Source organism: Phyllobates terribilis, unplaced genomic scaffold, assembly GCF_046119375.1.
Source record: "Phyllobates terribilis strain yellow unplaced genomic scaffold, ASM4611937v1 Scaffold_1__5_contigs__length_1240528914, whole genome shotgun sequence".
NCBI classification, from domain to species: domain Eukaryota; kingdom Metazoa; phylum Chordata; class Amphibia; order Anura; family Dendrobatidae; genus Phyllobates; species Phyllobates terribilis.
In genome coordinates this window covers 667064330-667079600 of record NW_027362761.1, presented here as the reverse complement: position 1 = coordinate 667079600, position 15271 = coordinate 667064330, and the positions used below count along the sequence as shown (strand labels likewise).

General features: G+C 42.8%; 1 protein-coding gene across 8 annotated transcripts in view; it reads left to right on the top strand.

Annotated features, from left to right (window-relative positions):
- PIP5K1C (phosphatidylinositol-4-phosphate 5-kinase type 1 gamma) overlaps nt 1-15271 on the top strand; it is a 633992-nt gene that overhangs the window by 255653 nt on the left and 363068 nt on the right. For all 8 annotated transcript variants that reach the window (XM_073685093.1, XM_073685062.1, XM_073685071.1 and 5 more), the window contains exon 11: nt 6399-6483. In XM_073685093.1, the coding sequence (XP_073541194.1) occupies nt 6399-6483 (85 nt within the window). The remainder of the gene's footprint in view (nt 1-6398; nt 6484-15271) is intronic.

Here is a 15271-nt window from a genome sequence, read left to right as displayed (position 1 = left end):
AGACGTACCAAATCATCCAAGGTCGTGAAGGGGTTCAAATATTTTGGGGGTGGGGGGTGGGGTGTTGCCAGTTATCTTGCCCATTTTATCCTTGAAAGAATCCACTAGCTTTGAAATATAGTGGGACGGCAGAACTTATGTCTAAAGATTTTCGAATAATTTTTTATATTGATTATTTTAAGATTGTCTTAAGGGTGGGACTTGTTTGTATTTTTTAGACTACTACAGAGATGGTTTATTAAATTGCAACTGTGGTTTCAACAAACTTTTGAGTTAATCAATTGTCAATAGTACAAGTGAATATAAGAAAATGTGTCCAATCTAACCAGAGGAATCTGCTTCCTTTCCCACTTTTGAGACACTTCTCCTCTATCATGCCACCTGAAACAGCTCAAATCCATTTAGCTCATACAAGGCAGACTGCCAGCACCCTGTCTTTTCATGTGACACTGGAAATTATACTCTATTGAGTGGGGAGAAGGAGGAGTGAGAAGCAAGGAGAAAAAACAGCTTGCTTAGCTTACTTACAAGTCTTTTACCTCATCCCAGGATTAAAATTGGCAATGCATGTCTATGGGTACGTGGAAAAATCAGACAGCACTCTGATGCTTCTTGAATAAGGTCCAGTTTTCACGGATTGCTAGATAGGAAAAGATTAGAGATGTTTTTGTTTTCACATACGAGAAAAGCTGATGTCAGTTTTTTTAATGTAAGAGAAAAACTGACTTTTTTTATGAGAGTTTGGTCCTATTGTTGTCCAATGAACCCTTAGTGGTAATTAGTATTAACCCCTTTTCCCTCGATGGTGGTTTGCACGTTAATGACCAGGCCAATTTTTACAATTCTGACCACTGTCACTTTATGAAGTAATTACTCTGGAACGATTCAACGGATCCCCCTGATTCTGAGAATGTTTTTTTCGTGACATATTGTACTTCATGATAGTGGTAAAATTTATTTGATATGACTGGCGTTTATTTGTAAAATAAACAGAAATTTAGCGATTTTTTTAAAATTTTGCAACTTTCAAACTTTGAATTGTTATGCCCTGAAATCACAGAGATATGAGATATTTCCCACATGTCTATTTTACATCAGCACAATTTTGGAACCAAATTTTTTTTTTGTTAGGGAGCTATAAGGGTTAAAAGTTGACCAGCAATTTCTCATTTTTACAACAAAATTTGCAAAGCCATTTTTTTAGGGACCACATCACATTTGAAGTGACTTTGAGAGGCCTTTATGACCGAAAATACCCAAAAGTGACACCATTCTAAAAACTGCACCCCTCAAGGTGCTCAAAACCACATTCAAGAAGTTTATTAACCCTTCAGGTGCTTCACAGGAATTTTTGGAATGTGGAAGAAAAAAATGAACATTTAATTTTTTTTACAAAAATGTTACTTTAGACCCCAATTTTTTTATTTTTGCAGGTGTAAGAGGAAAAAATGGACCCCAAAATTTGTTGTGCAATTTCCCCTGTGTACGCAGATACCCCATACGTGGGGAAAAAACACTGTTTGGGCACATGGCAGGGCTCAGAAGGGAAGGAGCGCCATTTGACTTTTTGAATGTAAAATTTGCTTGAATAATTAGCGAACGCCATGTTGCGTTTGGAGAGCCTCTGATGTGCCTAAACAGTGGAAACCCCCCACATGTGACACCATCTTGGAAACTAGACCCCTCAGGGAACTTATCTAGATGTGTAGTGAGCACCTTGAACGTCCAGGTGCTTCACAGAAGTTTGTAACATGGAGCCGTGAAAATAAAATTTTCAAATTTTTCCCACAAAAATGTTTTTCAGCCCCCAGTTTTGCATTTTCATAAGAGTAACAGGAGAAATTGCACCATGCAACTTGTGCAATCTCTCCTGAATAAGCTGATACACCATATGTGGGGGAAAACCACTGCTTGGGCGCACTGCAGGGTTCAGAAGGGAAGGAGCCCCATTTGACTTTTTGAATATAAAATTTGCTTGAATAATTAGCGGACGCCATGTTGCGTTTGGAGAGCCCCTGATGTGCCTAAACAATGGAAAACCCCCACAAGTGACACCATTTTGGAAATTAGACCCCTCAGGGAACATATCTAGATCTTTGGCGACCACTTTGTACTCTCAGGTGCTTCACAGAAGTTTATAACATATAGCCGTAAAAATAAAATTTTCGCATTTTTCCAACAAAAATGTTTTTCAGCCTCCAATTTTGCATTTTCATAAGGGTAACTGGAGAAATTGCACCATGCAATTTGTTGTGCAATTTTTCCCTGAGTACACTGATACCCCATATGTGGGGGAAAAGCACTGTTTGGGCACACGGCAGGATTTGGAAGGGAAGGAGCGCCATTTGACTTTCTGAATGTAAAATTTGCTTGAATAATTAGCGAAAGCCATGTCATGTTTGGGGCGCTCCTGATGCGCCTAAACAGTGGAAATCCCCCATAAGTGACCCCATTTTGGAAACTAGACCCCTCAAGGATTTTATCAAGGGGTATAGTGTACATTTTGAACCCAGAGGTACGACAGAATTTGTTAAAATTAGGTCATCATATTGAATAAGTTGTCATTAGTCTTGAGCGCAAGTGCTCTCTACTTGAGTTTGCATCGGGTACTCTGGTATGCATCATGTATCACGGTTGCTCAAGTGACATGCTCGAGTCCCTGCCCCACATGTTTCACGGTTGTTAGACCCCCAAAAAGAAACATGCAGGTATTGCTCGTGCATGGCAGGCGTCCCCAGGAACGTATTTTTTGGCTATGAAGCATATGGGGAAGAGACTCGAGCATGTCACTTGAACACCAGCGATACTCAGTACATACACGCGCACCCGATGCAAACTCAAGTAGCGAGGACTTGCACTCAACACTGGTCGCCATATCGTCATCATTTTTTTTCTTTACTTTTGAAAAAATCCCAACCCTAATACAACTGCAACCCTAATACAACCCCAACCCTAGCCCGACACTAACCCTAACCCAACCCTAACCCTAGCCCAACCCTAACCCTAGAGTTTATTTTTTTACACCGTTCCTCGTGTGGTTTAAGTGATTAGATTACTTTATTCTTCCGGTCGGTGCGATTACAGCGATACCAGATTCATATTGGGTTTTTATGATTGATAGGTGTCACACACTAAAAGACGCATTTTTTTGTCAAATCTAGTTTTTGCATCGCCATATTTTGAGAGGTATAATTTTTACATGTTTTGGCTGACAGAGTCATGTGACGACTTGTTTTTTGCGGGACAAGTTGACGTTTTTATTGGTACCATTTTCGGGCATGTGACATTTTTTGATCGCTTTCTATTCCGATTTTTGGGAGGCATAATAAACAAAAAACAGCAATTCCGGAATTGTTTTTATGTTTTTTTTTATGCCGTTCCGCGTGTGGTAAAATTGATAAGGCAGCTTTATTCTTCGGGTCAGTACGTTTCCAGCGGTACTGCATTTATATAGTTTTTTTATGTTTTGGAGCTTTTACACAATAAAAACTATTTTCTAGAAAAAATAATTTTTTTGTATCGCTTTATTCTGAGAGCTATAACTTATTTATTTTTCGGATGATGGAGCTGTATGGTGGCTTTTTTTTTGCGGGACAAGATGACATTTTCAGCTTTACCATTTTTATTTCTCTGTTTTTTTTACTGTGTTCACTAAAGGGGTTAACTAGTGGGACAGTTTTCTAGGTCAGGTCGTTCCGGACGCGGCGATACCAAATATGTGTACTTTTATTGGTTTATTATTTTTTTCAGAATAAATAAATATGGGTTCAATATATTTTTATTTTTGGGGGATTATTTTTTTCATTTTTTTTTATATTTTTACTTTTTTTTTCACTTTTTTACTTTTTTTATTTACTCTTACGCATTGTCCCACTATGGGACTTTTACTTTTTGCAGCCTCATCAGCTGCATGGCATAGAGAGCAGCAGCTCCCTATGCCATGCAGCCTGTCAGCGCTGCACACAGGGGAGACATTACTTTGGTCATGCACTGCGCATGACCAAAGTAACGTCCTGCATCCTGGTGATCCGGCTGTTGTCATGACGACATCGGGTAGTCATGACAACATCTGGAAGCCGCTGCAGACATCGCTGGACGCCGGCAGGAGAGGTGAGTATAGCTATCACCTCCCCCCTTGCCACCGAAATTCTGCGATCGATCCCTGCACATACAGTAGTGGCCAAAAGTATTGGCACCGCTGCAATTCTGTCAGATAATACTCAGTTTCTTCCTGAAAATGATTGCAATCACAAATTCTTTGGTATTATTATCTTCATTTAATTTTCTTGCAAGGAAAAAACACAAAAGAGAATGAAGCAAAAATCAAATCATTGATCATTTCACACAAAACTCCAAAAATGGGCCAGACAAAAGTATTGGCACCCTCAGCCTAATACTTGGTTGCACAACCTTTAGCCAAAATAACTGCGAACAACCGCTTCCGGTAACCATCAATGAGTTTCTTACAATGCTCTGCTGGAATTGTAGACCATTCTTCTTTGGTAAACTGCTCCAGGTCCCTGATATTTGAAGGGTGCCTTCTCCAAACTGCCATTTTGAGATCTCTCCACAGGTGTTCTATGGGATTTAGGTCTGGACTAATTTCTGGCCACCTTAGAAGTCTCCAGTGCTTTCTCTCAAACCATTTTATAGTGCTTTTGGAAGTGTGTTTTGGGTCATTGTCCTGCTGGAAGACCCATGACCTCTGAGGGAGACCCAGCTTTCTCACACTGGGCCCTACATTATGCTGCAAAATTTGTTGGTAGTCTTCAGACTTCATAATGCCATGCACACGCTCAAGCAGTCCAGTGCCAGAGGCAGCAAAGCAACCCCAAAACATCAGGGAACCTCCACCATGTTTGACTGTAGGGACCGTGTTCTTTTCTTTGAATGCCTCTTTTTTTTCCTGTACACTCTATGTTGATGCTTTTTCCCAAAAAGCTCTACTTTAGTCTCATCTGACCAGAGAACATTCTTCCAAAACGTTTTAGGCTTTCTCAGGTAAGTTTTGGCAAACTCCAGCCTGGCTTTTTTATGTCTCGGGGTAAGAAGTGGGGTCTTCCTGGGTATCCTACCATACAGTCCCTTTTCATTCAGACGCCGACGGATAGTACGGGTTGACACTGTTATACCCTCGGACTGCTGGTCAGCTTAAACTTGTTTGGATGTTAGTCGAGGTTCTTTATCCACCGTCCGCACAATCTTGCGTTGAAATCTCTCGTCAATTTTTCTTTTCCGTCCACATCTAGGGAGGTTAGCCACAGTGCCATGGGCTTTAAACTTCTTGATGAGACTGCGCACTGAAGACACAGGAACATTCAGGTCTTTGGAGATGGACTTGTAGCCTTGAGATTGCTCATGCTTCCTCACAATTTAGTTTCTCAAGTCCTCAGACAGTTCTTTGGTCTTCTTTCTTTTCTCCATGCTTAATGTGGTACACAGAAGGACACAGGACAGAAGTTGAGTCAACTTTAATCCATGTTAACTGGCTGCAAGTGTGATTTAGTTATTGCCAACACCTGTTAGGTGCCACAGGTAAGTTACAGGTGCTGTTAATTACACGAATTAGTGAAGCATCACATGATTTTTCAAACAGTGCCAATACTTTTGTCCACCCCCTTTTTTAGGTTTGGTGTGGAATTATATCCAATTTGGCTTTAGGACAATTCTTTTTGTGTTTTTTCATTGAAGACAAATTAAATGAAGATAATAATACCAAAGAATTTGTGATTGCAATCATTTTCAGGAAGAAACTGAATATTATCTGACAAAATTGCAGGGGTGCCAATACTTTTGGCCACCACTGTAGCACCGGGTGTCAGCTGTAACAATCAGCCAACACCCGGCGGTGATCGCCCCGCACCGCTTGTGTGCGGGCGCGATCGCTGCACGCATAATAGAACGTAGCTGCTCCATAAGTTCCAGGGTGCAGCTACTTACTATTACTGACCTGGTCGGAAAGGGGTTTTCTAGTTTCGCTGAAAATTGGGGAGCAGGCAGGTAATGCTTAAAACAAACAAAAAAAAAATACTGTACTTAATGAAACTATTGATGCTTCAGTGCCACCTCTCTAAGGATTCCTCTAAGTCTTTGGTTAGAAGGCTGTTGTGGTGACATCCTGTCTAAAGCATTTGACAACTGCAGCAAATCACGGCTTTCAATGGTTTTGTGCTGTCTACCATGACATTATCATTGATGCCAATGATTGGTTTTAGTGGTCACATGTTGTAGACCGCATGTGACCAATGTAGCCCTGTCTACAAAGTCTGGCAAGTATGCACAGATATGCCATTTTGAAGATGGATAGGCTTAAATGTGTAAGTAATGCTTAAATGATTAATAATTCATGTAGATTTTCAATTTCATGTGCTTAAAAGTATCTTTTCTTTTTCTTTTAGGACACGGTGTCTGTTCACCGACCCAGTTTTTATGCTGAACGATTTTTTAAGTTCATGACCAACACAGTGTTCCGAAAAACTTCTTGTAAGTAGCCTTGGTTGCTAGATGACTACTACAGACATTAGGACATTTGTATTCCTTAATTAATCCTTAGTAGTAGTAGTAATAATAATAATAATCTTTATTTATATAGCGCCAATGTATTCCGCAGTGCTTTCAAGGTTCATATGCAACAGTCATAATTACCATAGCTATAGATAATACAATAATTAAAGCAAAAATAATGACGACCCTGCTCGTAAGAGTTTACAATCTACAATGAGGTGGGCGTGACACAAAGTACAGGGGCTTATTTAAAATGATGGTCCAGCCATCTTGAGGGGATGAGGGATAGATAAAGGCTGCATGAGCTCGTCACCAGCCAGTATTTGTAATGCTTTTGTGTGCAGTGGATACTTATATTTGGAGAAATAATGAATGGGCTATAAAAGTATAAAAGGACTTCGATTAGGGAACGTGACAGGCCACCCTAACCAGGTGTGTTTTTAGGGGCGCCTAAAACTGTGTAAGTTGTGGTTCATCCTAATTTCTTGGGGTAGAGCATTCCAAAAAATAGGTGCAGCTTGGGAGAAGTCTTGGAGCCGGGAGTGGGAGGTACGGATTAGTGCGGATGTTAGTCTAACGTCGCTTGCAGAGCGTAGAAAATGGGTAGGCCGATAAACAGAAATGAGGGAGGAGATGTAGGGGGTTGCTACAATGTGGAGAGCTTTGTGGGTGAGAACAATCAATTTAAATTGGATCCTATAATGTATGGGCAGCTAGTGCAATGACTGGCATAGAGCGGAAGCGTCTGAGTAACGATTAGCCAGATAGATGACTCTGGCTGCAGCATTAAGGATGGACTGGAGAGGGGAAAGTCGAGTGAGGGAGAGGCCAATTAATACAGAGCTACAGTAGTCAAGGAGTGAGTGGATCAGGGCAGCAGTGAGGGTTTTTGTTGTTTCCAAGGTGAGAAACTGGCGGATTCTAGAGATGTTCTTCGGGTGCAAGCCACAAGAGCGGACAAGAGATTGTATATGGAAAGTGAAGGAAAGATTGGTGTCAAACACAACGCCCAGACAGCGCGCCTGCTGGCTTGGCGTTGTTGTGGTGCCACACACTGAGAGGGAGATGTCAGATTTAGGGAGGTGAGTAGACGGCGGGAGCAGAAGTTATTCAGTTTTGGAAAGATTGAGTTTCAGATAGAGAGCGGACATGATGTTGGAAACTGCGGCCAGACAGTCACTGGTGTTCTGTAATATAGTGAGGGTAAGGTCAGGGGATGAGATGTATGTCATCAGCATAAAGATGGTACTGAAAGCCAAATTTTCTGATGGTCTGTCCAATTGGGGCCGTGTAGAGAGAGAAGAGAAGAGGGCCAAGGACTGAACCCTAAGGAACTTCAATAGTGAGAGGAAGGGGGGGAAGAAGTGGAGCCAGCGAACGATACACTGAAAGAGCGGTCAGATAGGTAGGAGGAGAACCAGGAGAGAGCAGTGTCCTTTATGCTGATTGAGTGGAGCATAGAGAGTAGTAAGTGGTGGTCAATGCTGTCGAAAGCTGCAGAGAGGTCAAGAAGTATGAGCAGAGTAGTCGTCATTACGTTTTGCTGTCAGAAGGTCATTGGCTACTTTGATGAGTACAGTTTCTGTAGAATGTAGGGGGCGGAAGCCTGACTGTGATGGGTCTAGAAGAGAGTGAATGGAGAGGTTAAGGGTAAGGCGGGAGTAGACCAGGCGCTCCAAGAGTTTAGAGATGAAGGGGAGATGATGGAGTGTTTGAAGGAGGAGGGGAAGATACCAGAAGAGAGGGAGAGGTTGAAGATTTTAGTTAGGTGAGTAGTGACGACTGAAGAGAGAGACTGGAGTAGATGTGACTGAATGGTGTCAGTGGTGCATGTAGTGGGATGAGAAGAAGAGAGGAGCCTGAAGACTTCTTCTGTGATTGGGTCAAATGTGGAGAGTGATCCAGAGGAGATGAGGGGAGGGATGAGAGTCACGGCACTTGATGGCTGGGAGCTGATTTCCTGACGGATATTCTCTATTTTCTCTGTGAAGTAGGAGGCCAAGTCCTCAGCACAAATGTCCGTGATAGGTGCCTGCGTTTTAGGACTGAGGTGTCGAAGAGTTTTTAGTAGTGATGAGTGAACGTGCTCGTATCCGAGCATGCTCAGGTGCTAACAGAGTATCTTTGGCATGCTTGAAAAATTTGCTTGCGTCGCCATGGCTGCATGTTTTGAGTGTTAGAACCCTCCTGTTTGTTTTTGTTTCTATCTTGTGTTTTGCGGTCACGTGACCATCTTCCTATATATTCCAGCTCCGCCCTTCTGGCTTTGCTGGACTTCAGTGTTGTTTTGACTGTCTCTCTAGCCAGGTGCTTTTGTGCCTATCTATCTCTAGTTTGCTTGGTCCTCTGGGACCTCTAGTACTTTTGTCAGTCTATCTTTTGCTCTTCAACAACTTCTGTTAGGAGGTGTCCCATTTTTTGTCCCAGTCCTTAGTTCTTTTAGGGACCCCTCCCTTTCTCTATAGGTCTCCGTTCAGACTAGCCGAGGACGAAGGCGGGTCTGTTCACAAGGAACAGGTTGCCCGCTACAACGTAGGGACTCAGCTTAGTCTTACTGTAGGGACAGCTCTCCCCATCTTTCCCTAGTTTATGTTGCAGATCATAACAGTAAGTCCAGCCCAAAAAAAAACTTTAAGGAAAGAAATCCGGGGATCATTATGGTTTCTGTTCAAGATTTGGCTCAACGCCTGCAGGGATTGTCTCTGGAGGTGTCCGAGCTCCGGCAACACGTGAGTAGCTGTTCTGGAGCGCATTTTGTCGAACCCAAGGTAGGGCTCCCTGATATTTTTATGGTAAACAACAAGATTTTTTTTTTCCTTTAAAAATGCTTGTTTATTATATTTTCGTTTGAGACCAAGGTCCTCTGGGAATGAATCACAGCGCATTGGGTTTATCATGTCACTTTTGCGCAAGGAACCACAGGGGTGGGCCTTTTCTCTCCAACCTAATGATCCGTGTTTTAGGTCAGTGGAGGATTTTTTTTTCTGCTATGGGGCTATTTTATGGCGATCCTGATCGAGTCTCATCTGCCGAGACAGAACTGAGGCGTTTGAATCAGGGGTCAGGTGATGTTGAAAATTATTGTACACACTTCAGAAGGTGGTCCTCAGAAGTGAAATGGAATGATTCGGCGTTAAAATGTTTTTTTCTTGCTGGTCTAAGTGAAAGGGTTAAGGATCTGCTGATTGCATTTCCTGCACCTGAGACATTGCAGGAAGCCATGCAATTAGCTATACGTGTGGACAGGAGAAAATTCCTGCAATGGCAGCTCCTAGTCCCCAGAGGGTCTGATCGGACGGCGGAGAACCGATGGAGGTGGAGGCGATGTCACTCCGCTCTCAGGAAAGAGACCGCAGGTTTTCCATGGGATTGTGTTTTTATTGTGAGCTTCGTTTAAGTAAAGAAAAAAAAAAGGTCAGTTACGCCCGTATTGCTTGTTTGAGCTCTAAGGGAGTATTTCTTTCAGGGAGTACCTCATTGCAGGAAGATTTGATTGAATTTCAGGTATTTGTGGATTGTGTTTCAACACTTAATGTGATTGATAAAGGGTTTTTGGAAAAACTTAAATTGGAATCCAAACCTTTATCATCACCTATTTCTGTGATTGCCATTGATAACACTCCTTTGAAATGTATTACTCACAAGGTTGCTGCATTTCCCCTCACTATCAATGGCATTCACCAAGAATATTTGGATTTGGTGGTATTAAATAATTTGCCCTCTCCAGTCGTTTTTGGTTTGCCTTGGTTAAAACTGCACAATCCTTTACTGGACTGGTCTACTAATGAGATTAAGTCTTGAAGTCCTAAGTGCTATGATAAATGTTGTAATGGTCGCATTGCGGCTGTGGAAAAAGGGGAATTACCTGTACCTATTCAGGATTTTTGGAAGGTTTTTTCAGAGGAGGAGTCGCAAGTTTTACCTCCTCATAGGGACTATGATTGCACCATTGAGTTTGTTCCTGGAGCTACTCTTCCCAAGAGTCGCTTATTTAATCTGACTATCCCTGAAAGAAAGGCCTTGGAGGAATACATACAGACGAGCTTGGCTGCTGGTCACATTAGACATTCTAAGTCGCCGCGGGCCGTTAGATTTTTCTTTGTTAAAAAAAGGATGGCGGTTTACGTCCATGTCTGGACTTTTGTGAAATTAATAAGATTACCGTACGCAATTCCTACCCATTGCCGTTAATTCCTGACTTGTTTAACCAGTTAGTGGGGGCCAAGTGATTCTCTAAAATTGATCTCCGGGGGGCATACAATTTGTTACGAATGAAGGAGGGTGATGAATGGAAAACTGCTTTTAACACTCCGGTAGGTCATTTTGAGAATCTGGTGATGCCTTTTGGTCTTACCAATGCACCCGTGTTTTTTCAGAACCTTATTAATGACATCCTGAGACCTTTGATTGGTAAGAATGTGGTTGTGTATTTGGATGACATTCTGATTTATTCACCAGATCTGGAGTCCCATTGGCAGAGCGTACGTGAGGTGTTGCAGTTATTGAGTGATAATTCACTTTTTGCTAAGCTGGAGAAATGTGAGTTCGCTGTGCAGAGAATTAGTTTTTTGGGCTACATTATCTCCAGCGAGGGCTTTGAGATGGACCCGGTGAAGGTTCAGGCTGTGCAGGAATGGCCGAGGCCTATTGGTTTGAAATCTATACAGAGATTTTTGGGTTTCCCCAATTATTACAGGAAATTCATTAAGAATTTTTCTATAATTGTTAAGCTGCTGACCGATCTCACCAGGAAAGGTGTGAATACGGTCCAGTGGACTACTGAGGCCATTGAAGCTTTTGTGTATCTCAAGGAGAGGTTCAGTTCTGCCCCTATCCTTATGCAGCCTGATGAGACCAAGCCTTTTTTGGTCGAGGTTGATGCTTCTTCGGTGGGGGTCGGTGCAGTTTTGTCTCAGGAGAACAAGGATGGAGTACATCCCTGTGATTTTTTTTTCGAAAAAAAAATTTCTGAAACTGAACTTAATTACGATGTTGGTAATCCGGAATTGCTGGCTATTAAACTCGCGTTTGAACATTGGCGTCATTTCTTGGAAGGTGCTAAATTTCCCATTCAGGTTTTCACAGATCATAAGAATTTGATCTATCTGGATGCTGCCAAACACTTGAATGCCCGTCAAGCTAGGTGGGCACTTTTTTTTTCTCTGTTTAATTTTTCTGTTACCTATATCCCTGGTACTAAGAATGTTAAAGCTGATGCTTTATCTCGCAGCTTTTCTCCCATGGTTGGTACCGAGCAGGAGGAAAGCATTTTACAGGAAGGAGTTGTGGTAGCAGCATTGGACTCCGTTTTGGAAGATGGGATTCTGAAAGCCCAAGAGGATGCCCCATCTATCACTCCTCATGGGAGGTTGTTTGTGCCTAGAACCTTTAGGAGAGATTTGTTTGTGGAGTATCATGAGTCTTGGTTGGCAGGTCATCCAGGATTTTCTGAGACTAAGAGACTTATCAGTCACAGTTTTTGGTGGCCTGGGTGGCAGAAGGAAGTCATCAAGTGGGTGAGTCAATGTACGGTGTGTGCTAGGTCAAAGGCTTCACATACCCCTGCTGCAGGGATGCTTTGCCCTCTGGAGTTTCCTAGTGCGCCTTGGATGCATCTGGCAATGGATTTTATTACTGACCTTCCTGTATCCGAGGGTTTCACTGTCATCTGGGTGGTCGTGGACCCTTTTAGCAAGATGTGTCATTTGGTTCTATTCATTAAGCTACCCTGCGCTAAGACACTCGCTAAGGCGTTTGTTAAGGAAATTGTCAGGCTCCATGGCGTTCCCACCAACATTGTTTCTGATAGGGGACCTCAGTTTGTGGCTCGCTTTTGGCGTGCTCTTTGTGACAGGTTGGGAGTCCATTTGTCATTTTCGTCTGGTTATCATTCTGAGTCTAATGGACAGACTGAAAGAAAGAACCAGGATGTTAAACAGTTTTTGCTTTGTTTTGTGGCAGACAATCAAGAGGGGTGGTCTGAGTTTCTGCCACTCGCAGAATTTGCCCTTAACAACCATACATCCTCCTCTGCTGGGTGTTCTCCTTTTTTTTGTTGTACTGGGAGACATCCGTCTTTTGGTTCATTCTCCAAATTGGGGTCGGTGGTGCCGGAGGAGGAGAATTTTTCCGGTGATTTGGAGAGAGTTTGGACTAATGTATGTTGTAACCTTCAAGAGGCTAACAAAAAGTCCAAGAAGTATTTTAACAGGAAACGTAAAGAGGTTTTGTTTACTGTGGGTGACATGGTTTGGTTGTCCTCAAAGAATCTGCGGTTGAGGATTCCCTCTAAAAAATTGGGTCCGAAGTTTGTGGGGCCATTTAAGGTGCTTCAGGTCGTTAACCAGTCTGCTGTTAGGTTGGAGGTTCCCACCTCCTGGAAGATTAATCCTGTGTTTCATGTTTCCTTGTTGAAAAAGGCTGATGTATCGGATAGGGAGGCCACTGTCACAGTTCCTCCGGTGGTGGAAGACGGCGAATATGAAATTTCTCGTATCCTGAATTCCAGAGGACATAGAGGGAGATTGCAGTATCTCGTCGCTTGGAAAGGTTTCGGTCCCGAGGATAACTCCTGGGTAAAGGCGGATGATGTCTCTGCTCCTAGACTTGTCAGAGCTTTCCACAGGAGATTTCCGGATATGCCTGGGCCTGGAGGATCCTCATAAAAGAGGGGGTACTGTTAGAACCCTCCTGTTTGTTTTTGTTTCTATCTTGTGTTTTGCGGTCACGTGACCATCTTCCTATATATTCCAGCTCCGCCCTTCTGGCTTTGCTGGACTTAAGTGTTGTTTTGACTGTCTCTCTAGCCAGGTGCTTTTGTGCCTATCTATCTCTAGTTTGCTTGGTCCTCTGGGACCTCTAGTACTTTTGTCAGTCTATCTTTTGCTCTTCAACAACTTCTGTTAGGTGTCCCATTTTTTGTCCAAGTCCTTAGTTCTTTTAGGGACCCCTCCCTTTCTCTGTAGGTCTCTGTTCAGACTAGCCGAGGACGAAGGCGGGTCTGTTCACAAGGAACAGGTTGCCCGCTACAACGTAAGGACTCAGCTTAGTCTTACTGTAGGGACAGCTCTCCCCATCTTTCCCTAGTTTATGTTGCAGATCATAGATGTTAGACAGCTGCAAAACATGCAGGGATTGCCTAACAGCGGGGAGACATGCAGCAAACATATCTTTCAATCACGCTGAAGATACTCTGTTAGCACCCAAGCGTGCTCGGATAACACCTTATCCGAGCACGTTCGCTCATTCCTACTTAGTATTGTTCAGCGGTGCTGTGCTGCTCACTTCCACAAGAGGTCAGTGGCGCTGATTATATTGCATTAGCAGGTGACTGCCAGCATTCTTTGGGTATTTCTTCAGATCTTTATGTAACGAATTTGACATATGCACAATACGTGACAGCCATGCAAGCACAGTCCCTTTACAGACTATAAAGACTCTAGCCGCAGAACTGAAAAAAACACCACCTCGAACCTGACACTCTAAAATGCCATTGCGGGAAGGCCACAACACAATGCTCTCCCTGGGTTTTGTATCTTTCTGCACACTTTCCTCTCCTATTGGTGGCAATCTAAAACACGTTCATATAGGGTAGACAGGGAAAGCTAAATGGATCTAATATAACCTCCCAGAAATTTAAAGAGGTGGAAGGAAGAGGAACTGGGAAGGAAAGTAAACACTCACTGCAGGAATTCAACTGTTGTTTTACCATGCAAGGTTAACCCCTTAGCATGGTCCCTAAACCCAAGTCCATCTAGAGGTATAGCCAGCAAGGAAGTGTAGTGAAGGGTGAACATATAAAACCCAACTCAGAATGTGATAGGGCAGACCAAAACTGGAAAATGCTAAACACCTGGAGAGGAGCAAACCAAGAAGGGGGAACAAAAACAATTGGAGCAGTCAGCATTAGGACTGGGAAGAAAAGGCAATAGCTCAGCAGACAGGGGAACAGACCACGCAGCAACAGGTCAGCTTATCGAATCCCCAAACAGAGCCATGACAGTAACCCCCCCTTCCTTATACTAGGTGCTTTCCGACACTCTTAAGCCCTACCATCTGACGTCGCTAATGTAACTCCCTCACCAGGCAATCTCTATGAAGATCTTCCAAATCAGCCCGGAAGTTATCTTTAGGACCATAACCTTTCCACTTAACAAGATACTGGAGGTGACGCCTGACATGGCTGAAACCAAAAACTATCTACCTCATATTCCCAATTCTTTCCAAATCCACCTCCATTATGTCTTGAGGACCAGGTGTCCCCTTAAATTTTTTTAAAGGAAAGTCTGGAAAGTGGCAATAGGAAGTTGCAACTTAACAGTCACAGGATCTAAAATTGTAATAATTTTATAAGTATCTACAAATTTAAATGCAAACTTCCTAAACATGACCTTTAACTGTAGATGTTTTAAGGACAACCACACAAAATCTCCCACCCAAAAGACAGGAGCCTTCCTATGTCTGTGGTTAGCACCTCTTTTGGCTTGGTCACTAGGTATCAAAAGACCCCTTTTGACCTTCTTCCGGTACTTAATTAATCGGGAAGAAAATCTCTCCTTCTCTGGCACAGAGGAATGTAACCCTGAAAAGTTTCCCCCAAATACTGGATTAAAACCCAGGCACAAAAAGGAGAGTTCCCAGCAGCAATAGATGTACAAACTCTGCAGTGGGCAGAAATTTCACACATTCTTCCTGATTAGATGAAATAAAATATCTTATACTTGTCACGCAAGGTGTGGGAAAGACTTAGTGCAACACCGAGGGAATA